Raw genomic sequence first — 26,811 nt, 5'->3', positions numbered from 1 at the left:
ACCTAGTTGCAATAATGCATGTGTGTGTCCAGAGGTCTGTGTAATATCTGAGATTGGGCCACGAATTTCTCACGATTCGGCTGTCGTGACACGGACTGCAGCTCTGAATAAAATCACTTATTGTTCTGCTTTAGTCGTGTCTTTACTCCTGAAGCATCATCACATCAGCACCTTGAAGACGGCCACCACACTGTGGCACCTCATTTATTGCTCTCTAGTAACAGAGTAAGATAGATGTCAGAAAACGACATTGAGTGTTTACCTTGCCTGTCAGGTCAGGCTGCCCTGGCGCAAACCTCCCGGCTGGTGTTTGTCTCCTCCCACAGCGCGCGTCACCACCGCCGCGAACGCCTCTCTGCCATGTTTGTGTCCCGGTTGTGGAAGGAAAAACAACCCTGCACAGAGACTTGCTTGGTTTTAGCGATGCTACTGACGGCGTGCTGAATTTTAAATGCAGTCCACGGTTTATTAGTCTGACTTTAAGCAAGACGGGCCTTGCAGCATGTCAGCCGACGCTCAGGGTGAGTAGCAGTGGTGTTTTCTCCCCCTCCCTCTCACAATGCTAAGTTAGCTTTATGCTAAATAGCGTTAGCTTGGCTAGCTGCTGCACTGTAGGCCGTGTTCAGACAGAATGTCAATAAGGTTTGACACCAGAGTGAAAGCAGAGATAAAATTCAGATAATACTATATTTGCAGCTGAGTCAGTAATGTAAAACAAGGTGTATGTATCGAGTAGCAGTAATTTAAGGTCAAATAGTAACCTAGCAAAAAAAAGAGGGTTAGCATAGAAGCTAATATTCGTTTGTTGAGGGTTCCTGCGCACGCAGCCTTAAGAGTATATTTATTAGTGCTTTATGTACAAAATACAAGTAAATATTTTCCCAAACTCTTGCTCTGTAATCTAAAACCTTAACTGCTCGTCGCACGCAGCATTTACAGTCTGATTATAGTCAGAATAATGTATTTTTGTGTTACAGCTAACACGGCAAGCATTAAGTTTAACATTGATCGAGAAATCATAGTGACCATTAATACAGCTCTCCTGTGGCAGTTCATCACAAGGCAAATTATAAACCTGTTAGACATTATTTTTCATTACTTACAAATGAAAATGGGGCCAAGAGAATATTATACTCAAATAGATTATTTTCTCGTGACGCAAGGATGTTGCTTTTCTGTGTTTCCCACTGTTTTGCAACTCAAACACAATTGTGTATTGGTTTGGTCAAGTGTGACCTGCAGTAACTAAATAGACAATTGTTTGGTAAATTGGTAGAATAATAACATTCATAGAAGAGATAATGAATGTTAGTTATTGGATTTGAACACATAAAATAAGCATCCACGTTCAAAACTTCATATAAAAAATGAAAATAGACTCAGATCAACTTTGAGGTCTAGAAATTTGAGGTTTAGTATCTGTTGCGATGTTGTAGCGTACTGTTTGACACTTAATGGTGGCAGCACAATGTATGAGCTTACAAAAAGCTTTGTATTATTTTTGGTGGGGCTTTTACTAGTCACTTCAAGCTTGCTAACCTTGATTTATTAATGTATTTGGTTTGAAAGGGCCCCCAAAGTGGGTAGCACTTTTTTTGGCACTTTGTTACCAGCAGCTTGTCGCAAAGACACAAATGTTTCCCATCTCTTTTGTTAAATCTGTAAAAACAACAAAGATATCATGCCTTAACAGGCATGAAATTGTTTTAGCACCAACAAGGTCATTCCCAAGGCGTTAATAGCTAAAAACCCAACATACAGTAGATGATCAACTGAATTATAACGCATCTGTCAGATTCTGTGTCAGCTCTTTGATTTGATTTGAATTTGACATTGAGATACAGTAAAAATGTAAAACTTGGGCTTTAAGTGGGAACTTAGACCCTGTCATGAATAACTTGTCACTATTTTACAGTTCTTTCAGTCATTTTAAATCTAAATGGAAATAGCTCTGGTTTGTCCAAAAAGTTTTTTTTTATTCTTTAACATTTTGTCCCCCTTGTTCACTTTGTGACGGCAGCACAAGCTTTGTATTTTAGCAGAAGATTAAATTTTTCTGTTTTTTTTTCTCATGTGGTGGCTTTAATGCTGGGGTGATACCAGATTAATGTTTAGGGCTACCAGCTTTCCAACAAATTTTGTAGCACAACTGAAGGGAGCATTTTCTTGTTGTCTTTATCTCAACTTTACACATGTTTTAAGACACAAAGGCACTAACTGAATTATCAGTAGGCATTTCAACAGACAGAGATATTTAGTTTTCAGACTTTAGCATAGCTGTAAGCCATTTCCACTAAAGACATTTTGTCCCGGCAGAAAAAAACACTCGTGTAAAAAAAAAAAAAAAATAATGATGCTGAGTTGCTTTGTTTTTACGCTCCTGGTATTGTACATGCTGGTTGAGTGACACACTGTTGTAGCCTAAGCTTTTTACTAGTTCCTATGGAAACATGAGCACAGTCTCCTTTGGGGTATGTGTGTGTTTGAAATACATGTCTAAGTCCCTCCTGTTTCGGAGACACCATATTATGCTCTATGGATGACAAATCTTGAGTATTCTGTCTATAATTAAGGCTGCACCTCACGGTTATTTGAAAATCCGTATCCCATTGATTATTCCATTGAGTATAGGTATTTTTCTCTGTAAAAGAGAAATAATAAACATTCAGACAAAAAGATAAGACATGTGGATGAAATGTAATTAAAGCTGTTTTTATTTACATTTTCTTGAATTCAAACTATTTCTAATTAATTAATTGTGTGGAATATGAGCATTCAGTATATTACCTACAATTGACAGAGGACAAAGTAGTTTTAGTCCAGAAGGGCAGAAGGATACTTACACTCACAGAAAGGTGAATTTTTGCCATCCAAAGCAATTTCCCTGTAGATTTGTAAAATATGGTGCTCAACAGTTTGAGTGATCCTTCGCTTGTTGTCTTGCTGACCTCTTTGTAAATTTTGAAACACTTCCAGGGCCTTTTGACTGTATTTCTATACTTGACTTCATTTGACATCTTTCTAGCTCAAACTGTCCCCAACTCCGCTCCTTGGAGGGTTACCACTGTCCTGCAAGTTTTAGATGTTTCCCAGCTCCAGCACACCTGATTCCGTTGGCTGAATTACCTCCTCAGCATATCATCAAGTTCTGCAGAAGCCTGTTAGTGACCCATTCATTTAAATCAGCTGTGTTCAAGCAGGGAAACATCTAAAACATGCAGGCCAGTAGCCCCCAAAGAGTAGGTTTGGGGACCACTGCATGATGTGTCACAACCTCAATGTCAGGAGAGATAACATTGTTGAATCAGAGTAGTTGTAAACCAATTTTCTTTATATCTCCCCTAAGATGATGTGAATACTTATCTGTTTATTGAATAGTTTGTGCCACTGAAAAACAAATTTCTGAATTTTTTTTTTTTACGTGCTGTGACTGATTTGGACTTTTTGTTTCATCGTAGTATTGGTACAAACTTCAACACATTCAGGTCGTTGGTTGACAGTTTACTGACCTGCTGTTCACTTACCACGAGTCCCTTCACTAGAGTCAGTGTGCCGAGTCAGTGTGCCAAGACTGAAAATGGTCTGAATATGTAGGTGAGGTCAAAGGTTTTTTTATCCATCACTATGGGATCAATTAAAATAATTACTACCACAACAAGAACCTGAAACTGTCTGGTTATGCAACAAAAACAAGTAAAATTAGTAGTTTTACTTATTCTAGATAAATTTTATTTGCCTTGTTCTTAAATAACTGAAATTTGTTGAAGAATCCCAATATTAATTGGTTTGTATTTCTCAACTGTGATCCTTGTATTTGTGTCCTTGCAGCCCAAGTGACATGTTTGTATAAGAGTGAAAGTACACGGGCCTATAATTCATTTGGATTTAGTCAGTGGACCAGGAAAGACTAATTTCCTCCTAGATTTAGTTGAGCAAAGAATGGCTCTTACAGAAAAACCTTTCTTCTGTTGCAGATTTCGACTTTGACGAATACGACAAACCTGGTACTGAGCGGTCACGCCGGAGGAGAGGCGACGATGATGCCCTCGAGAGGTAAAACATTGAAATGTGCTCAGATCTTTACCAAAATACAGCTTTTCTGTATTTATTTTACAACCTGCTAAAGAAAACGTAAAGACACAGGAAGAGGACAGGGTTATACTCGAGCTGTGTATGAAAGTGACAAAATATTCTCTATGATTTTTAGAGTATTTTAATATTACTGAGTAAAAGTTGTCAGCAGTCGTGTGATTTGTAAAATATTGCTTTGATGAGTTAAGCAACCGGTGTTGAGATGCACTGAACCAAGGTCACTTACCATTTAATTTAAATAAATAAATAACAGTACTAATATTTGTATAAATCGTATTCTAAAACTACAGACACGCTATTTTATTAATATGTAAATATCTTATTACAGCTGAATTTTTATTATGCACAGGTGCAGAAAGCATGTAACTGTAATTTTTTTTATAATTTATTAAAAATCGCTGTTTAAAAGACTAGACTTTTCAGACTTATGAGGCAAGAATCTGCAGTGAAACAAACTATGCTTTTTATTGTAGTTTGACAGATTTATAAAGTGGAACTAAATAGTTGAAAAGAAAGAAGATATTAAAATAATAAGAAGGGGTATTATTTATTTTTATTTTAAAAGCAATTATAAGAAGAAAAACAGCAGCATATGGGAAAATAATTTGTTTTCTTGTCCATTTTTTAGTGATTTGGAGGAAGACTTGTTAGAGGAGGATTGGCTGTCTGGTAAAAAGGTAAGAATAAGAAAAACTCTTTGAATTTCACTCTTCTTCTTTTTTTTCCTGATTCTTTGCTTGGCACCAGAAGAACAGGTTGTTTCTTTAGTGTTGATTTTGTGCTTACAAGTAGGAAAATAACATCCAGAACATTGGGTGACAGTGTTGTTGGAACATTTTAGAGAATAGTCGTGAGGAGTGGACTTGAAGCAGGTGGCTCCTCCACAGGGGGAATTGTTGATGTGAACCAGGAGGAAGTGCTGTGGACAAAAAAGCTCTGTGTTGACCTGCCCAGATTGCCTTCACCACATGGGAATAAAGCATCCTTAAGGGATGGAGGTGGCCCCCTGCCCCCACGCCCTTAACACAAAGTAAAGCAACTGAAGAGGAATAGTGCAAAAAAATAAGATTTTTTTTTATTTGTTTCAGAATCCTTCAGAAGTGTCAGATGAAGAGTTGAACGATGACCTTCTTCAAAGTGATGATGAAGACCTAAATATGACGTAAGCTGGTTCATTGCTGTTTCCTGGTTTCTTTTTGCCCCCCATTATACCTCATAGTGTTTCTGAAATGTGTACTGTGTTTGTTTGTCAGTGGTCAGGATGTTAGCCTCGTGGGCACATCCTTTGGACAGCAGGACGACTCGCAGGAAGCAGACTACGCAGATGACGTGGTGAACCTGGGTGCAGAGGGCTGTGAAGATGAGGAGGAGGAGGGGTACCATCAAGAGGGGGAAGAGGAGTATACAGAAGAATACAATCAGGAAGACAACACAGAGATGTCTGAAGATCAAACCTTCAATTACAATAGAGACTTTGCCCAGGATGATGATGGGTACCAGGATGAAGTCTTAGACATCCAAATAACTGAGCCCATAGATGGCGAATTTCAAGTGAGTTCTTACTTTTGCTCAGTACTTTAATGTAAAAGTCTGTATACACACACACATACACATACACATACATATTGTTCAACCTACCCTTTCTCTCCATCTCTATTATGTCCCAGAGATAATGTCAGTTTTCTTGTCTCGCTTGGGAAGAAGTCGGGATTAAAAAATCTATTCAGGTGAAGGAGATGTTGGCTGGCGTTTTTGGGCAGAGGACGATTAGAATCATTATCGCTTCCTGCCAGCAAATTTCTCCATCTTGCTGACAAAGTTTAGTTGACAGCTTGTTTGGCACTAGGTAATGCTCTGCTGTCGCCTCCGAATCCCGCTGCCATTGTGACCTTGGGCCCTGTATCTTTGGAGGAGTAAGAAGCCGCTTTGTGTTGGGGAGACGTGCTGCCAATCGGCGGAGGTTAATGTGGGCGGCTTTTTTTCTCGGGCTTTAGACTGGATCTGATAAAGTCTCATGCAGGTGAAAAGATTATTGACCTTCCTGAGGACACTCCATACAGTTTTCTAATGATTGATGGGAGTTTCTCTTTTATTCGTTTCCCTTTCCTCTTAGCCCAGGCTAAGAGGATCAAAGATAAGACCAGATCTATGTGCAAATGTCTGTTATGGTCCATTTACCATGGCGTGATTGTGTTTGGCACCTGACAGAGATATATTAGCCTCCCTTCTCAAAACAAAGATAAGATATTGACCTTCTTAGCCAAAGTCACTGCCTTTTTTAAATTTTGGAAGATGTCTGTTGGTATGGATGTTTATTATGGCTGTTTACAAGGTCACTAAACTGCTTGGCCTTGACATTTTGCTCACCATTGAGGATTACGTGGAACATTTTCAATGATTAAGCTGTTCCCTTCCCCTGGGGCAGTCTGTTCATTTGTCTGGTTTGCTTGGAGTGGTTTTTTTTTCTGCATTTATATGTGCTCTGGGTAGCAGGTTAATGCAGTACAACAAAAACCACCATTGTGTGACCTGCAGTCTGACCTTATTTAGTAAATAATATTTGTTATTCCGAAGGAGGATTAGCCATCCCTTTATAAACAATGCAGCAGCTTTTTCTTGTAGATTTTATTTGAACAGCAGTTTTTTTTCATTTAACATTTCATCAAATGGTTGTATCAACTAACTGCATCATAGGTTAAAATAAATCTTGTTATGGAAATAAAAAAAAATGAATTGTCATCCCAGAATGTCTGCTTTTGTGCTATATTTTCGACAAGGAGTCATGAACTTACAGTGCAGCCAATAACAGAGTGATTTGTGAGGAGTCAGTCAATGATATTTTCACCATCACTGAAGCGGGGAGGAGTGTTTTTATCTGTGCCTGCATTTCTGTATATCATGTCAAACATTTACATCTCATTGAATTTCAAATGCTGTCAGGAATAGTAATGAAGCCTTGCTCCCACTGTTATGGTAATTTGCGTTTGGAAGGGGTGGGGTTCCCTGGTGCCTCCCCAAATCCTCACCAAAACATTTTAGTCTGCATTCCCTTTTATTTTTGCATCTTTATTGATGTTTAAGTTCTATATATATGAAATATAAATTCTGTATTATTTGCAAACTTGCATTTAAAGAATTCATTCACCTATTTGGCTTGTATTTATTTGCCTGTCTGTAGAACTGCTGCTCACCATTAATAAATGTTTTATTTTTTAACATAATTAGGTAGCAATTGATTTGACCATCACTGTGTTGTTGCAAACTTACTCTTTCTTTTTATAACAACTCGAAAGGAAGAAGATTATGGCGAAGATGAAGCTACACGGGAGGAAGATACTCAGGAGGTGGGAAGAGAGGAGCAGCGAGATGAAGAAGACGCCGCCACTGAGGCATCTCAAGTCTGTGACACAGAGGAGGTAAATTAAGACCGTTCACACTGAAATTTCACTGATTTCTAAATTTGTAGTTAAACCCTAACACTGGATATGAAATAATAGACTCATAGCTCTATGACTCATTTACTGTTTTTATTTTACTTGTTCTCATTTGTTAGATTTTCTTTTTTATGTATTTGAAATATTGTAAATCTATGGAGCAAGTGAAAGATGAGGGTATGGAAATAGTCATGATTTTGTTAATACAATTTTAGTCAGTAAAAAGCTATCATAATATTTAGGTTTTCATTCTTTGTGTTGAAATTTGTTTTGAAATTCAGCTCCAGTTTTGTTTTGTCTTATTACCGCTCCGAGTTTACACATTGCAAGATAATAAAGGAGATGTTACGGTCAAAGAGTTGTGATTTTAACATCAGAAAATGTCTTCAGGGTGAACATGACACTTTGCCAGATGACGAAACAAAGGAGGAATCAGATGAAGAGGAAGATGAAGTGGAAGATTCAGGCCGAATACGATTTAAGTCTGAAAGGAAGGAAGGCGCTGTTGTGCGTCTGGCAGATGCAGGCAATAAAAGGAGGAACATTCCTGAAACTCTTGGTACAAACTTCTTTCATTTTCTTATTTAATTTGCTGTCAAAGTGAACGTTAAATATTTGCATTAATGTTTTCCTCTGATACAGCTTGACATTACTACTTGAAAGTGTAATTTTTCCACAGCTAATATGCACTCTTGTCCTGTTTTGCGTGTTATCAGAACTGTCAGAGAAAGCCAAAAAAGATTTGATGGAGTTTGAGGAACAGGAGCGGCAGAAGAGACAAAATCGTTACGGAGGCCGAGGCAGAGGAGGGGGGCGAGGAGGCAGAGGAAGAGGAGGATTTTCTGGGTTTGGAATGTCAGATTTTAGAGGAGGACAAAGGAGAAAAATGCATGACCAAATGCTCCCCCTGATGGGAAACATGAGCATACAGGTAAACTGTTGTTAAGTAATCTGCTCAAACCATTTTTAAAGGATATGTTTGGCTGTAACATTTAAAGTTTGAACATGGGGAACCTTCATTTAAATAGATTTAAAGAATGTGTTTTTTCAGATTTATTAAAATGTATTTATTTAAAGAAGAAAATAAAAACCTTTTGGCTTCTTTATATATATTTGGACATAAAGCTTTGCAGGATAACAGGGTTTGAAATTTATATAATAAAATAATCCCTAATAGATCTGTAGATTTGATTTTTTAGTTGTTTGACATGTTTCACATAATTAGCGAAGATACAAAACACTTTAAACTCTTAAATAATTTGCATACTCCAGCTAAACCTATATGTGAATGTGTAGTGTGTTTTTTTTTTAACTTTAGCCCAAGGCTGCAGGTAACAAAACAAAGTGTGTTTTCAGAGCTGGAAAGAACCCCTAGGGTTGAAGTAGTTCTTCTCAAGGCTGCGTGGCATTCAACTCGAGCACTGCATTATTTTAAGTGTTATTAATTAATGATAATAGACGGTAAAATTCAAAACACAACAACAACACTGGAAATGAAAAATTAATGGCACACAGATGACATGGGAGCACCACATACATTTTGTTGACCGCAGTTAATGAGGGTGTGCTTTTTGCAACGTATCATTGTTGTCACGTTGTAGCATTTGACTAATTTGGTCACTGGCATGTTTGCTTTTGTTTTGTTTGTTTGAGCAATTATCAAAGATCACTTTGAAATACCCATTAACTAAACTGTGGTTTCAACAATAATCAGGAGGTTGAGATGTTCCAGTACAAGCAGGCCCATTGATTTTGTTTCTGATCTCAACAAGGTGGGCTTTATTTGCCTCACTTGTGTAGATTCTGAAAAAAATATGTATATTCTATCCTCAAACTTGATCTAAATAATTATTTTGACCAGCTTCATTTTGCAAATGAACATAAAAGGCTTGTTTCTTGTGACTGTAAGCAGTGAAGTCAGAATCCTAAATAGAAACATGTTTTATCAGATGTTCTGCTTTTTGTTTATTTGTTTTCTTTAATTACCAGCCATCCTCCCGTATGCCGCCTCCGCATCAGCAGCAATTGCAGCCTCATCAGCACCACCCTTCACGTCCAAGAGGACCTCCTTCCTTCCAGGAGCATGGTCGCCAGCAACCCCTCATCCCCCCTCACATGGCTCATCGCTCCCCACCGCTGCGACCCCAGATGGAGCAACCACCACGAATGATGAGCTCCCCGCCACCCAGATTCCCTCAGCATCACCAACAGCAGCCCCCACAGCCCAAAAACATCCACATTAACCCCCACTTTAGAGGACCTTCACAGTCTTCTGTACAAGGTCAGCTTGTTAATATTAGAAATGTGCCTTAAATAATTATTATTTTATTTAAGTGATTTCTCTTCATTTTGATTTCCTGGTTTCTGAATTTATGACATACAGTCAGAAATCCTTGCTATTCAAAAAACTTGAAACCTCAAAATCAAGTTTATTGATTATATGATGCCAAATGCTATAAAACAGCAAATACCTTATTCACGTTTTAATAAATTATTCTCATGTATTTAATATTGCCTTGAGCTCCCTGGTCTGTACATACCAGTGTAAATATGAGGCACAACTCTGTGGTAAAATTTAACATTTATGCCTGAGTAAGAGCCTTCAGCACAGCACAGAGATATTTCTTCCTCTGTACAATCACATCGTCTCTCTGCCTACTGCCTCTCATTTTCATCCCCCCCCCCTCCTCCTTTTGCTTTCTGTTTTGCCCCTCTTTCTCATTGCAGTGCCCTTGATGCCTCCTGCTCAGAGCCAGTCCAGACCTGCTGTGGGTCCTCAGAGGTTTCCTGTGAGTAGCAGCTGCTCCTCCACCTTCCTTTCGCTTCACTTTCTCTCACTCACCACACGGTCAGCGACCCTTTATGCGAGGGCAATAACATTACTTCAATTAGACTGTTTGCACTGGCCAAATACTGTTAAAGCAAATCCGTAAACACTGATATGAGTCTGGCTGCACAACTGGAAATGCATGATAGGAGCTTCAGGCAAAATACTTTTTGCGCCTGTGCCTGCAGTTACAGGACTTACTTAGAAGCTCTTCATGGATGGGCTGGAGCTCAGACTACCCAGCATCGCACGTAATGGAATTGTGAATACAGGATATAGTGGCGGTTAAAATTCGCTTTCATCATGTTTGTGTCCCGAAAGCACAGAAATGTTTTCTTAATGGTACCTGAATTAGTGAAACATGGTGGTAGATTGATGAGGTAGGAAGCAACTTTTTTTTCTATCTCTTCTTAAGTTAGAAATCACATCGAACAAAGAAAACACAAGTTAGTGATTTCCTGTAAATATAGGTCCCTTTTTCACTTATAAAGAACCCATTCAAGACATGAACTGGCTCTCTATAAAGTCAACTAAAATGCTTTAAGAAGATCCATCTTTTTAGATAATTGTGCCCAGGCATCAGGTGGTGCTGGTACTGACTGACATCTTTCTGGAAAGTCAATTTTATATGGATTTATGCAAATTGGCTATCACAAAATAGCTACATCCAATTGCATTCATGTGGATGCACAAATGAGCCTGGCTCTTTCTCAGGAGACAGTCTTAATCAAAAGCTGGATTTTTATTTACTTTTTTTCCTACCTTCAATGTCAGTATCATGCTATTCTTGTTCCCTGAAGTCTGCAGTCATGTTAGATATTGACAGCAGAGTAGCAAGAAACAGTTTAGCTTATATCAGAGTAGAAAATGTAATGGGAAGGGTTTGCAGACAACTGGGCTGATGAACGGCACAGTGTTGGATTCCCCAGCTGTCAATCACGTTTAGACGGGTGTTGCCAAGGACACGATTTGAAATGCAGGTGACACACCAGCCAGCAACTTTCCATTTATCAGCGGGCACCTGATTACTCATGATTATCATACATTATCATCCCATCAAATTTAATTGTTTAAAGGCCAGGCTAATGGGGGGTCATAGCCTCCAGTATTACTGCCTCACATTTTTTGCTGCTGGAGACTGGTTTTGAAATATTCATCTGAACACCAATTAAAGTCATTATTAGGAATATTTATTCTGTTCACACAATTTATTTTTTTTATATTTAAAATTGCAGAGCTTCTATTTTTTTATTGTTTGCAGACCATTTTCAATAATATAAATGATCCATTAAAGAAAATAAACAAATGCAGACTTTAAATTTTTAAGGGGGTATTTTGTGAAAGTTGTCTAGATGGACTTCCTTTCCAAAGTCTTGTATTTAGCATTTTTTTCTTTTATTGACTGCCTGTTTTTCAATTTGTTTAAGACAATAAGAGAATAAACCAAAAGAAAACACATGACTTTAGTGCAGCACTGCATTGTTTTGATGTTGGATGGTCCACTGGATGATCTATGCAGAATCATCTTCTCCACCAAAGTGGTTCCAGTGCTAAACTGGGACTGCTGGAGCCGGTTCCTAACGGATCCCTAAAAAACAAAACAAAACAAAACATAAAAACTGCAAAAAACTAGTTTATTTTTCCAAAGCTAAAAAGCTACTATGGAGCTACATCACAACATCACTTTAAATGTCTTTTCCATTATGTTTCATTGCTCTGCTGCCTTTATCTGCATTCACTCCCCAACTGGTGACATTTAAACAAGCAGCAGGAATGTGAGACTCATTGAGTTAATGTTGCTTTAGCACTACTTTGATTTCATATCATTGTTAAAGCTGTTTTTAGTGTTTGAACTTGAATTAGACAAACTAAACGTTGCACTGCCTCACATTATTTTTATTGGTTTTTATGCATCTCCAGACCACAGTAATTATTCACTTTGCTCTGGATCAACCAGAATTTTGTGCTACTGTAGCACTGGATTTCATTGCTGGAGCCATTGTTTCTGTTGTTGGAAGCACAAAGGAACTGGTGCCAAGCAAGCACTAAGTCGTTAGGTCCAGTTTAAAATTGTAACCAGTTTGATGAAGCAGTAAAAAAAGCTGCTAGCTAGCTGGTTTGATAACTGAAATGGAGCGATTCAGTCTGTATTTGCCTTTGTCATATATGTTGCTTTTTGATGACAATTTTGTTGCTAAATGCAGGTAAAAATACTTCAACGATCAAACTTTGACAACCAGTCCAAAATGAGTTTTTTTACCCTCGTAGGAAAAAAAAATAATAATAATTTTAACACTTAGTTAATAGGCAACGTTTATTCTGATTGAATGTTTCCTCCTTCTGATCCACTGTTTGAAAGTATCACCAGCTTTAGTTACCTGCCTATAAACCCTTGGTAATTATTTTTTGCAGATTTTTGTGTTGTAGCAAAAATACCAGTTAACAACCTTCATAGTCTGATATTAATTTTTTTTTTCTAGAAAATTCAACGCCAGGTGTATGAATGAGGTCAATCAAATTCACTGGTTAAAATGTCTACATAGTACCCAGAAACAAAGCAGCTTTTTAAAATGAAGTTACTGTAATTTATTAAGTACTTTAACATTTGGCCCTTCTTCATTATATTTGTCTTGGATATATCCTCTCACTTCAAGCTGCACCAGCATCAGTTAAATATTGAGCATTCCAGACACTGTTTTATCAGGGATTAGAAGTGAGAGGATGAGCTGTGGTATTTGAGAGGTATTATATGGACACCAGAGTCCTTATTGTGCAAACCTGGCTGCCTGACCTTTTAGAAAGGCATGATTGTGCCCCCATTGTGATCTCCTGTCTTTCTAAGCCCTTTTGATTAACTTTATGTTAAGCAAGTTTTTTGGAACTCTGGCCTTGCTTTCTAACACCTCTTCTCTCTAAATACCTCCACGCAGCAGTGGAATAAAGATGGATTAGGCCTTGATAGCATCTTAAGTAATTTACAATAGGCTTGGAGGAGGCAAGCAGCCCATTTGTGGAAGTGCCACGTGTTGAATAGCAGGTTAATTTTTCAACAGAGATGGATGTTTAAAAGAATAAAGAAGACGGTTATGAGGGGGGTTCAAATTCCAAGGAGGGATTAAACAGTTGTTATCTAGTTTTCTTAGGTAAATTGATTGGGACTAGAGCGTAAGCAATAAGTAGAAAGCTGTTGAAGATACAAAGTAGTTGAAACAAAGATGAGGGCACCTATTCCCTCCTGAAATGCTCTTTCCTTGTTAGAGGCTGGCTTTAGGTTTTATCAATAGAGCCTCAAGTAGCATTAATGCAGGTTTGTTCAAGAATTCATGCTGAGGGGTTCCTTTGATATTGGCATACATATTGATGTGTACAACTCAAGACTCAACATTTGTTTAATGAACCCCACATTCCATTTAAAATCACTCCCTGATCCTAATGTAATTTCTCCATTTTTTTGTTATTAGCTAAACTTGTTTTTGATTGAGTTTTTCAGATGGCATATAATTCATGAGCTTTCTTTTCTCAGGTAATGGGAGACTTCCAGCATCACATGCCAGGCAATTTTGGTCAGCCTCAGCGGCCCCCTCATCACTTGGAGCCCTTAAGGAACCAGCCACCTCAAGGCCCCCAAGACAGAGAGCCCCTGTTTATGGGAGGTGAGTCTCACACCCAACCTTGACGAGTGTTACAAAGCTCTCTTAGCATATTTAACCCTCTTTATCACCTCTAGCGCAATACCTAGAGGGTATGCTGCTAGCTCTCTGGTGCTGCTGTATTAGCAGAACTCATGTTAAATGCATGTATGTATATATATACATCTGAATGAACCTTGGAAACGGCAATAAACATGCATATTTATGATTTTTTTTTTGACATTGTTAATACAGAATTGATCTATCTACCTGATTGTTACACCACCATTTTAATGAAGTTGTCTGTTTTTTTGGCAATAGCACTACACATCTGGAGAGGGAATTATTGGCACTGAAACAGGCTCTTAAGTTTAAAAAAAGAAAAGAAAATCCTTCTCACTTGTGTTGTGTTTTATATGGTCTTCCTTGTTTGGCCACAGAGTGTGCAGATTCAACACGGTTTCCAGCGCAGCACATGTTTGATCACCAGGGCCCCAGCCCTTTGATGAACAACAGCAACAACCTCCACCAGCAGCACCTGCCCGGCCAGGGCCACATGGGCTTCGGCCCGCCAGGACCGCCCTTTAACCAGCCGGGCCAGGGCCCAATAGGATTGTTTCAGAGAGAACCCCCAAGACCAAACCTCCCTCCTCACCAAGGTCACCAGGGGATGGTGAACTTGAATCAGCAAGGTGGCCCCCCTAACCAACCCAGGCCTTTCATGAGCCCCCGTCAGCCCTTTGGCCAGCAGGGGAACCCTTTTCCCCCTCCACAAGTTCAGTTTGGGATGCAGGTACGACTAAGAGTAAGTGATTTCATTGACTACGTTTTTGTGTGTTTGTGTTTTCATTTCTCTGCTTCGGCTCTAATTGTCTCTTGGGTTGTTTGTTAAAAATGAGTTTTTGATTTGACTAGTTGTCTTATTTATGGTTGCTGAAGTTTTTTTTTAAAAAAAGCCAAATTTTTTGGCACAACTGCATTTTGCTGAGGCATAGGCAAGAGCTCCCTCTAGTGAACGAATCACTTTGATATCACTAAACAAAAACGCTGATTAGGAGGGTAATTTCCCATAAATTGCCCAATCTAATGCTGTGATAAAGACTCATATGAGACAATATTTCTTGTGTTTTAAGATATTAGTAAAACTGACATTTACTTTCTCCTCTTTTCCCCAATGTTGCAGGGTTTAATGCACGCCCCCCCTGTCTCTCAGCTGCCACATCACGACCCAATGTCGCCCCATCCCATGCACCACCAGCAGCAGCACCACCACAGGCAAGAGTTACCCCATCAGCAACAGATAAATCTCAGTGAGCCTCGCCCCATGACACACCATGGTCAGAATCCTTTCCACCAACAGCACGGTAGCCCGAGGCAGATGACTCCCCGCCCTCAGAACCCACAGCAGCGCAGCATGTCAAACCGGCAGAGAATGGTATGAGATTAACATATTAGCTCAACTATTTTGCAGGTCAAACTGATAATATCTGGACTTTCCATTTTTGTGGGGGCACACTATTCTGTCGTATTTTTTAAGTAAACACAACTTGATTTGATGGAGAGTTGTGATTTATTGTTTGTAAAAAAATGAATTTGAATTACTAAACACTGAACTGGGTATTTATTTTTGTTTACAGAACACGCCTATTTCCAAACAAATGCAGCAACGCAACAGCAACCTGCGGGAGCTCCCTGTAGCACCTGGTAACACAAACATGAACAGTACCCGCCCTGCCCCAACCCCCGCCTCCCCTGCTGCCAACATCAAGCCTGTTGCCAGGGCAACACCGAGGACGCGCATGGGGCAGAACACGCAGCCGATGTCTGGCGGCGGCCGAGGAAGAGGCCAAGTTGCAAAGCCTGAATCACAGCCTGGGGGGGCAGGCAGGACAATGGTTAATAAGGGAACCCTGAGCGCACCATCCACCACCACCACACCAGAGGTCAGCGTTTGAAGATGAGTTTTTGTTCTCCCAGAGACTAGAAAAATAACAAAAAAACTACAATTAAACACAGTTTAGATCATTTACAAATGAACTCATTGATTTATATAAAATGTTTTTTCTAAGTAGTAAACCAGATGTCAGGAATAAACTAAAGAAAGTGAAATAAACAATAAGGTTACTGACATAAACAAAACAACAAGATTATCATCAATTTTTGCTTTGATGAAAATTAAACACCATTCCTGCAATATAATTTTGACTTTTTAGTGCAACTGGTACCCTTTACCTATATTCACAGCTTTAAAGCAATTGTGGGGAAGTAACTTCATCATTATTGTTTTTCCTGCATGTTTTTTTTTTCCACAGAACCCTGATGAAGACGAGGAGACGAGGCAGTATCGTCTGAAGATTGAGGAGCAGAAGCGTCTGAGAGAAGAGATTCTGAAGAGGAAGGAGTGGCGACGGCAAATGCAGGCTGGTGTCAGAAAGAAGGAGCTGCTGGATAGGCTTAATTCTCAAACAGCCACACCAAGCCAAGGCCCTACTCCTACACAGACTCAGCCTGCACCATCAAATCAGCAGCAGCAGCAGCAGCAGCAGCAGCAGCAGCAGCAGCAGCAGCAACCATTACTGCAGCAGCCAGAACAAAAACGACCTCAGCTACAGGCACAACAACAGAAACTGGTTCCTCAAAGGATGCAGCCATCACTAAATCACTCATTAACAAACCCTAATCAAGACAACACCCTGCCTCTTAGTGATGCTGCTCAAACCCCTACACCACATCCGAATGTTAAGGCACGCCTGCACGTAGTAAAAGGCGGCACACAGGAGCAGCAAATCCCCGGCGCCGCTACCGAACAGCAGTGGACTCAGCCCCAACAGAATCAGCAGCTGCAACAACGAAGGAACAGCTCTGTGCAGAGTGTAAACAGACCCAACGCTCCGGTTCAGTCCCTTCAGGTTCCTCAGACGAACACACCAGCGGCACCAGGCCCAGCTCAGACTCAAGGATCCAAACCCGGGGCTAAAAGAACTGTGATGCAAAGAGTCAAGAATTCTGCTGTGGAAGGTCAGCAGGTGCCACAAAAAGTCAGAGTTGTCCAACTTTCAGGACTGGTGAGCATGTGGTTTCATATTTATGACACCTTCTCTGACATTTATTTGATCCTTTACAAAAGATTTTACCCACAGGGGAAACTACACAGCTTGAACAGAAATGCCAATGATTTCTCTCACTGTCTATTTTGTAATCTAGTTGATATCTAACCTATGAGGATGACACAGTGATGTCTGTGTCATTTTGGCAAAATTGATCTGTTAAGAGTTTCTTCTTTTAAGCTTCGGGAACTGGTATTTAAGCAAGAATGTCTTTACATACTTTTGTAACACAGAAAGGCTGGAGGCATTAAGGAGAGCCGTTTGACATTTATCTGTAGAGTTGGGGACATCTCGTCACTACTTTTAAAGGTTGAGATCCTCTTTTCAGGACAGATAAGCATTCTCCTAAAGACAGAAGGTAAAATAAGATTGACAATAACTCTAACAAAGTCCAGAAAATATCACTGCTGGCTATTTCATTCTCTCCTGATAAGTTGCAGCTTTGTCCTTAATTGCACATTAATCTTTATTGAAAACCCATAAAGGCGTGCATGTTAAACATTAATACTTGTCACTTAAGAGACATGGTGGTGGGATGTGATAATATTTGAAATAAGCTGCTTTCCATCCCAGAGGATCAAGCTGCTGTGCCAAAATTGGCGACTGGCTGCTGATGAAGATCACTGGGTGTCTGTGTGTTAATGGAAACCTGTGTAGAGCTATCTGATTTACTGCATCGTGGAGAAAAAAGTGGAGTGGGATGTGAAGCGGGGGGAAAAAAGGGATGGAAAGAGCTGGGGCTAATAATCGGAGTGAAAAGAAGATTCCCTCTTCCACATTGTTCTGCTGTCATCAACAAGAGTTTGACAATGGTATCTCTTCTTTTTCCCTTCTTCCTCTCTGTCATCCCTCAGTTGCTTCTTATATCAACCCATCTTTCAGGTGCGAGGCAACAAAAGATGCCAATCCAAGACCCTTGTAATTAATCTTTCATAATACCTGTGTAAGAAAGTTGCCACTTTTGAGGATTTGGATTTGTATAGCTTAGGCACACAGATAAGAAGCAAATTATATTTTCATCAGGGGTAATACAAAGCTGTGCAAAACACAAAAGCTCAGGGAAGGGTGTGTGTGAGTGAAGGGGGATGGGATACACATCGAGCTGCTGTCGTTTCAGTGTAATGCAGCTTAGCATTTGATGGGTGCAATCAGGAGCTGTGATTTCTATAGAAGGGATTAATCCATTTACTCTCAGCTGGGGACAGGTCAGAGATAGCACCTCTTTTCTTCCCACGTATTGATCTGTCACATCTTTCTGCAGAGTCGGAGAAAAGACGACCTTCAATTCCTCCCCGCACGTCAACAGAGCAGAGCTGTGACTTTATTTGATAATGAGACCATCACCTTGTTTGGTTGATCTCTATTCTCCACAGTCTGCCCCCGATAGAAATCCACTTTCAGTGTTTGCAGATTTTCAGTTTCCTTTATGGAGGGAGATAGCTTTGCATCAGTCATAAAAACTTCACTTGCATTCATTCTGTTAGCACAAGTGTGTGATGTGTGCGGTTAGAGATAAATGCTGAAAATTAGAGACGCAGATTTAGTGTTTTTCATCATTATTTCCATTCAGAGTGAAAAGGGGCCCGAGGCAACCGTCGACCCAATGCAGCAGCAGAGTTCCTGGCAAGCATCTCCGCTCAACCAGAGCGTCCAAAGAAAGGTGACCATGATGGGACAGCAGCAACAGGGACCAGGCGGAACACCGCAGGCTAGCCGCGGGGGCAGGGGCAGCACACAGCAAAGCAGGGTATGTCATAAATGAGCTAACACTAACAATCTTTTCACCCGAAATGTATTTATTAATAGCGTGCGCTTCGTGGCACCTTAACTGGAAAAACAAGCCGAAATGTCTCCTGTAATGTTGCGTTACATTTTTATTCAGTAGAGATACCAATCAAGCAGTAGTTGCAGTGAAACAGGACAGTATACAGGTGCAGGAGTATTGACATGTTGAAAACATCACAACGGGGCTACACAAGATCCCCTGGCCTCTCTGCACGCCTGTCACCACCAAGCTCTTGTCACAGATTCCATACTCGCTGATGCTGACAGTGTAAGGCAGCCACCACTAGGCTTGCATGGCTTCTCTTCCTTTATGCTCCCACACCCCAAACACACACACACACACACACACATTCCTACTACCCCCTCTTTGCTCTTTTTAGGGTCTTTCCCTCCTCCTCCTCCTCCTCCTCCTCCTCTGCAGCTGGGAAATTGTACCTCTCTCACACAGGATCATATGAAGAATGTCATGCAGCATGCATCACCTTCTGACATTGATGTTCTGTGTAGAAAGGTGATGAGTCAATCATGTTAAAGTCTGAGAGGCACAAGAGAAAAAGCATCTTTAAACATACCTCTGTCGAGAAACCTCTTTACATTATTAAAGACATAAGTGTTCCCTCTGTTTCCTCAGTTTTTAATGTTACTGTTCCCTACATTTGTTTCTTATTTGGGTAATTATCTCTCCTGCTGCTGGTTAGGTGGTCGTGTCGGGCCGGGGCCGAAGTAGAGGAGTTGGGCTGGTGGGTCGAGGTCAACCAATGCCCACCAGACAGAGCCAGAGAGGCGCAGAGGTCCTTCGCTCTACCGTCTCCATAGAGGGCCTTTCCTCGTCTACAACAGAGTTTCAGCTGAAGAACCTCCTCAGGTCCATCGGTCCCATTGAGGTAGGTGCCAAATACGTTATGGGAGATATTAGTAGGGATTTTTCTGTGGCTGCTACCAATCTTCAGAAATCAGGTCGATGGCAGCTGTATAATGCTTTTTTCCCACCTTACAAAAATATAACCACTTATTAATGACCAAATTTTTTTTGTGCTGTTTTCTTCTTTTTTCTTCCTTTCTTACACTTTGCTTTTCTTCGCTCATTGAAATACTTCCATTTTGAGACGAGGCTTTTGTGCAGCCATTAATCTGCAGTTCTTTTAAACTAATTCATAAAGTAGCTGTCGTACACAATTGCATGGACAAGAGCTGCTCCGACTCACAGCCTTTGAAGGAAACAGATTTCCGCTTAACTACAAATGGAGTTGATAATGTTGAAACTTAAAAGTACTAAGATCTTTAATAATTTAGCTCTGAGTCTCGATGCACGTCAGAACCTATTCCTAACTAGACTACAGCTGATCGCTATGAATCTACTTCTTAAGTAGATTATAGTTATTCATTTTTCCTCTTGTTCTAAAAATAATGTTCAATATCTAACCAGTTAAATATGAGCGACTCAAGTCTTACCGTTCTCACTGGTTGAAACTGTTTTTCTGTCTGGTCTGTAATCATTAAAGTAAGCTCAGGCAATTATTTAAAAATGGTCATTAATAATTTAGTGTCTGACCGGTTTATTGGCCTACCTCCATTAGGGCTGGCAGTCATTAAATGATATAAATTTGACTGTTTTTTTGTTGTCTTTTTTTCCATAACTGGCACCTGGTAGTAACACATTGTTAACAGAACCACAAGGTAGCGGTAAAGCACCAAGTTGTATCCTAACCACCACGGCATGTTTCCATACGGGGCGCTATCTTCGTCCCACCACGACCGCCATCACCCTCGAAGCGCTTGCGCGTCCGTTTCCACCGTCGCAGATTTATTTTGAAAGTCTTACAAAGTGGAAACTACGGCCACGGGTAAGCAACAACTGCGCACACCCCTCCATGTTGATCCACTGGACCGGTGAAAACGGAGAAACGCAAATATGTCTGCTGGCGGAGTTATCGGCGGCACGTGTGTGTGTCCAAAGTGGGTTTTTACAGCAGCGCAGGACGTGTGCGGAGTAGAAAATAACTCACAAGTCCTCACCGCAACCATGAGAACACAAGCGGTTGTTAAAATGAATGTTCTTTAAAATGAACGTGTTAAATTAATGTTCATAACTGTTGAGTTTTCTCTCAGCGTGGCGTTTAAAGTAGCTCGGTTCAGCTCAGAGCTGTTTTTTCCAGCAGGTTGTTGTGCTGCCACTTGTGTTACGAGTAAAAGATGAGCTGAACACACGTTGTGAAAAAGCCCGAGTATCTGTAGCGTTTGTTGTGTGTGGAGCAGGGGTGGGGGTGTTTGAAGAATAATCAAATATTGAGCAACGGATTCAAAGAGTGCTTTCGCTTGGAATGCCCATCCCTAACCTTCACCCATCATCTGTAAAAACTTCAGAGTTTAAATGCGTTTTGGAGTTTGAGTTTTCTCATGAGCATCTAGTTTTTATAAACATTTTGAGCAGCTTTTTTTTTTTTTTAAGAGTCAGCGTTTTCTTATTTAACATTTATTTCTCAAGCTTAGAAACTGGATATTTACTTGCACCCACAGATGTAGAAATAATGAAATCTGCACGTGTGATACAATAGCGCCCTCTTTTGAGTTGCTTTGGAAATGAGTCTTAAAAGGGGGATTAATTATTCCTTTTCTCCCCACCACTTCTACTTTAGTCCACGTGTAAACATCTATTTTTATTCTCCTCTTTCCGGTCTCTGCAGATGTTTAAAATGATGCCCCAGCAGAGGAAAGCTGTCGCCAAATTTTCCAATCCCCAACACGCAGCAAGTTTCCAAACGAGCTTCAATAGGTAATCAGCGTTCTTCTCCCTTTTCTGTTTAAACAAGTGACAATGAAACGATGACAGAGCTTTACTTCTTGGTAATATTAATAAAGCTGCACAGAGATAGAAATCACCGTGACCCATTGATAATTATGATGATTGCTACACAGGCACATGATTGATTTGTCCCACATTGACGTGTCACTGATCGATGGATGAGGAGCACAACAAAGCCAGTAAGAAGCCACTCTCCCCTCACGTGGGACGCCTCTGGTGTATAACTCCACCAGGGGAGGGGTAGGAAAATCCCTTCAGCTCTTTGGGGGCCATTCATCGTCTCTGCACGAAGTTCGACGTCCGTCTCTTCCTCCCGTTTGGACAAATCAACACAAAGACATTTATTAGCCGTGAGCATGCATGTGTTTGACTTTGCCCGCTGAGAGGCTGTAGGTTTGAAACAACATGAAAAAGACACTGGAAGGTGAATCCTTTTTTTTATGTTTGTGTAAAAAGAACAAGAAAACCTTTTTTTCCCCCGCCCCCATCTTAAACGGACACTTTAAGTAGAGCGTATCATGGGATAATGGTTACTTACCTCTTCAGAGTTATTTATAAAAACTATAAAAGAAAACCTTTAGATTTGGCCGCCTCACAGAATATAGTTCATGGTTTATTTGTGACTCAGCGTTTTGATGCGGAGAATTGTGGCAGATTAGTCCATGAGCCCATATGAGCTGTTTGTAGCCCATTTCCCTCCCTTCCTGTAGATGGTGGTGTTTTAGTACTATTAGTGCGTTGTTCTTCTCAGCTTTCAGCTTGGACATCCAGCCGTAGTTTGGTCCGTGGCGCCACCCAGTGGACACGTTGTGTACAGACACACCGCTGGCCTGATGGTGAGGATGTAACATTTCATACAGCAGAGTCTGTACTTCTGTGGTTTCATCCGTTTGTAAGGATTGTGTAAGCTTCTGGTGCTGCGCAGTGTTGGAGCTGTTCTCTTGATTGAAAGTTGCCGGTGTATTATTAGGTTGTTTTTTTTCCTTTAAACGTTACCTTGGATTGTGTTTGGACTAAGTTTGTTGATGTGTTTTAGTTCTCTGTTTGATTATGGAGTAGTTAGATTTAGGTTTCAGATCTGCGCTAAGAGTGTTGTCTGATTTTTATGATTAAGAGCAGCCTTCGTCTCATATTGTTGGGAAGTGTTGTATTTGGAGGTTTGGGAAGAATTACTGTCAGTTTTTATAGGTTTTTTTGTCAGATTCTGCTCAAATCCGTTCCTATTTGGGAGGAGTAAAGGTTGGAGTGATTGAAGTCGGCGCTTCTTATGTTTCTTATATTTTGACCTCCCTTTATTCTGATATCCATACATTCTCCTAAACATGACAAACACTTCTGCAGCACTTAACGCAGCCCCTTTGTGTTCCCCGGCATTTTTAGCCTCGTTTGTAGAATCTCACTACATTCCCAAAAGCTTCAAACTCAGCAGCTGTTTTTCTCTGTTCAACATTTTGACTCATGTTGCATTTCTCTTTTAGTCGTGTGTGTTCCCCCCCCCTTTCCCGGTCATTTGGCAAATTTGTCTCGTTCACCCACCTTATGAATAAGCGAAGTTAAAAGTGAACTTTGTGTACATTTTCTTTCAAAAAGTTTGTGAGGGAGCAACCATTATCTCTGTAGCGATCATGTACATACCAAACAGATTCCCCTCAGTATTTATCCTGTTGTTTTTTTTTTCTTTTCCTCGTGTTAGTCATGTTGTATCAAGCTAAACATTTTTACATGTAAAGGCTGAGTCGATGTATCAAGCCAGGCATCATTTTATAAGTGGTTTGGGGGGGGTTGTTTTTGTTTTTTTGGTTTTGTTGGGGTTTTTTTTTAGCTAAAATGAGAGATGACTGGACCACATTTCTGTTCATAAGACGTACAAACATTTAAGGGAAAACTGGGGAGGGGAAAAAAATAAAAATTGTGGCCAATATACCGTAAACCTGCTGGTATGTGAAGCCGGTGAAACTTTAGTCCGAAGATGTGTGCTTCTGTGTGGCGTCCATGTGTTTGGTGCCGATCTTTTATCTGTGTCACATTTTAATCACTTGTATTTCACAGAATCTGTGGGGTTTCACCTTGCATCGATTATATACACACATATATATATATATATATATATATATATATATATTTACATTAACTACCTCAGGATTAAACCAGTTTTCTAGGTTCAACACTTAGAAAATGAACCTCGCTGCTGAAAGGGGAACGTGACTGAGTTGATTTCCTTTTTGAGGTGCAAACTTCATGATGATGACATCCTGATGAGCAGCATTGTGAGTTAAGAGGCTCTAAATGCTCCTTTCTGTCTTCACTTGGATATATTTTGCATTAGGGCAAACAAAAACCCAAAACAAATTGGAGTATTATGTTTAACAGTTGTGGAAATACTTAAAGAAATCCACTTTTAGCTGCTTATCTGGATGGCATCCCTTCTAAAATAAGGGATTTGAGGAGCAGTGTTACTGATTACAGGAGCTTCTGTGTGAATCACAGCATTTTAATCCTATTTCCTTTAAATGATTTATTACTTAAATGCACAAGTTTTAAAATAAGCTACCAGTAGGGATTATTACCAGTGGAGTCAGTATCAGCGGGACAGTCAGGGTGCCTAAAAATGTCCCCTAAAATTCCTTCTGGTTGAATAGTTTTTCTTATTTCTTTTATTTATTAGTTTGTTTAATATTTTTTGTAACTTTTTGTACTTTTTGCACCGTCTAAACTGACTTTTCTGTGTTTCCCTCCCTTTGAGTTTTTGAGCTGCTGTTTACTTTTTGCCCTGTACTCCCTGTGCTGTTTTTGGTTGGAGGTTTCTTCACGCTGTAGTAAATCCTGTGGATTTATTTGATCAAAGTATGAGCAGCGCTGCTCAAAGTAACGAAATTATAAGACGCGACGTCTTGAAATGCAAACACAGATTCACATTGAATCTATTGTACTTCAAATTGAAGGGTTATTTCCAAAAAACCACCTGAATGTTCAGATATAGTCGTCACTTTATTAGAAGTGTGTCACTGCAGCTTTTACAGAAAACCACCTCATGTGTTTTAAAGCGGTTTAAACGCATCATTTCTCTGTTGGGCTTTTTGTTACAGCAGATATCAGACATTTTACACCAAACCCTGGGTCAAAGATGCATCACTAACTTTAATGTTGTTGTTTTTATTTTGTTTTATTTCCCATCAGGTTCAGCTGCTGATTCAGGATTCAGATCCTTTGGATTTTCTTTTTTTTTTTCTAAAATAATACTGTTACCTACTTCTTTTCCAGATCAAACCCACCCATCAGAGCAGCAACACAAACATTAGTCAGCTGTATGTTTAAGTGACCATACCAGGGGTTCTGCATGTATTATTCAACGTTCTTGTGTTTTTTACCATCATTTGTTTGGCTTTTTGTTTATCTGTGAATAACAAGTACCTGAAGTCCAAGTAATAGTAGTGAAAGTTTTATGCAGCAGCTTCTGTTTACTTAATCTTATCTGGAAATCTTGTTTATTTTTAGCTTAAAGCCTTTAAATGTTGGAGCAGATCTGGAAAACTGGAGCTAAAAGTTCAGAAACCAACGACTTCTCGTTAAGGTGGTTCCTCTAATTCAGTGCTTCCCAAAGCTGAAGCTAGAGCCCCGCTGCATAATTGTTCCAAGGAATAAATAAAGTTTGTATCATGATTGTTGAGCTGTAAGTATTGTCCTGTTTTAGCAACGGCCTCTGCTGCTGGTATTTTATGGGTCAGGAGCTGAAAAGTTTGGGAACCGCTGCTCTAAAGTGTTTATATTTTCAGTGTAGTTCATTTTTTTATTTTCTGCTGCTGACAGACCCTTATCTGTCTGCGCCGTGCAGAAACTAAAAGGTTCTGTCCGCAGAGCGCGTAGAACTGCTGGTATGGTCCGACTCTGGTGGCGCTGCTGATGTTTCAGCTGCTCTGTCGAGATTTGATTAACTCGGACATTTGTTTGTTTGTTTCTTCCTGCAGGTCGGCGCTGTGGACACCCGTCGCTTTCTGTTTCCTTCTTTAACTCCCGCCTCACGTTTTAAGGTTTTCTTTCAGCTCTTCAGGCCTGGAAATCAAGCTTCCACTTCTGACTTTTCTCTCCCCACCACAAGCAGCTCTCCCGCCTCCGCCTGTCCGGGCTTCGCAGCTCTCCTAAACTTACCGTAGACAAGTTTGACTGTTTCTCACCTTTTCCTCAATGCTGTTGTTGCTTGAACGGCAGCAGGGCGGCCTGCCCGGATCACCGGTGTTTGTTGGATGGAGGTTTCCACCTCCGTGACGACATCCGGCCTCACAGAGCAGACCGTAACTCTAAAGCAAACCGCTCTGTGGCTTTTTCTGCACCGAAGCTTCTTCACTGTTGGGTCCAATCTGTGATAACGCTGTGGACGGTCTTATGGAACCGTGTGTCGCAACCGAATAATGACTGAAACCTGTCGAGTTTTGACCGAAAGTGTTTTCACTCATCGCTGATGTACGAGATATGAAATCATTGTTTGTTGCATTGTGCTGAAACGTTTGTGCAGTTCGTTCAGATGCTGTGAATGATTGAACACTTCTACTGTGATGTAAAAAAATAAGAATCTAAAACTGTTTATATTTTTAAAAAAAAGAAAAAACCTGTAAAATAAACACCATGACGCACATAAAGAAATGTGTCATTGTGTGATTTGATGGGTTAAGTTGAAAGAGAAACAAACTCCTGCTTTAAACAGAAGATTTGAAGTTTGGATTTCTTGTTCCCAGCCCTTAGGAGGTATTAAAATAATAAAAAAATCTAAAAAAGTTGGCTCCTTCCCACCTTTCTGTTGGAGCCAATCAGTGTAGGTTTATGTTTCTTGTAAACCTCTCAGAAACAAGAGAATAATTTTTATGAAGAAACAAGTAAAAAAAAAAAGAGAATTTGATCAGAAGCTGTAGGTCAGTCCACACCATTTATACGAGTTTACAGGTGCTGGTCATAAAATTAGAATATCATGAAAAAGTGGATTGATTTCAGTAATTCCATTTAAAAAGTCAAACTTGTATATTATATTCATACATTACATACAAACTCATATAATTCAAATGTTTATTTCGTTTAATTTTGATGATTACAAATGACAACAAATGAAAATCTCAAATTCATCATATCAGAAAATTAGAATCTT

The 26,811-nt window shown here is 40.0% G+C and overlaps 1 protein-coding gene across 2 annotated transcripts; it reads left to right on the top strand.

Annotated features, from left to right (window-relative positions):
• Positions 1-339: 339 nt before the first annotated feature.
• On the top strand, positions 340-26,311 carry rbm33a (RNA binding motif protein 33a). 2 transcript variants are annotated; one of them, XM_017406556.3, is made up of 19 exons: positions 340-521; positions 3,975-4,053; positions 4,721-4,769; positions 5,181-5,254; positions 5,346-5,643; positions 7,386-7,508; positions 7,917-8,085; positions 8,243-8,457; positions 9,516-9,807; positions 10,254-10,315; positions 13,877-14,006; positions 14,423-14,775; positions 15,166-15,417; positions 15,620-15,925; positions 16,295-17,047; positions 18,660-18,836; positions 19,573-19,758; positions 21,559-21,647; positions 21,791-26,311. In XM_017406556.3, the coding sequence occupies exons 1-19, from the start codon at positions 503-505 to the stop codon at positions 21,837-21,839; spliced, it is 3,675 nt and encodes a 1,224-aa protein (XP_017262045.1). In that variant the 5' UTR covers positions 340-502; the 3' UTR covers positions 21,840-26,311. The 2 variants fall into 2 exon arrangements, with proteins under 2 accessions (XP_017262045.1, XP_017262044.1); XM_017406555.3 differs by having other exon boundaries at positions 341-521; positions 14,423-14,787.
• The last annotated feature ends 500 nt before the right edge of the window (positions 26,312-26,811 follow it).

The sequence above is a fragment of the Kryptolebias marmoratus genome, linkage group LG21, assembly GCF_001649575.2.
Source record: "Kryptolebias marmoratus isolate JLee-2015 linkage group LG21, ASM164957v2, whole genome shotgun sequence".
Lineage (NCBI taxonomy): Eukaryota > Metazoa > Chordata > Actinopteri > Cyprinodontiformes > Rivulidae > Kryptolebias > Kryptolebias marmoratus.
The sequence above is the reverse complement of the archived record's forward strand: the minus strand, read 5'-3'. Positions and strand labels throughout refer to the sequence as shown.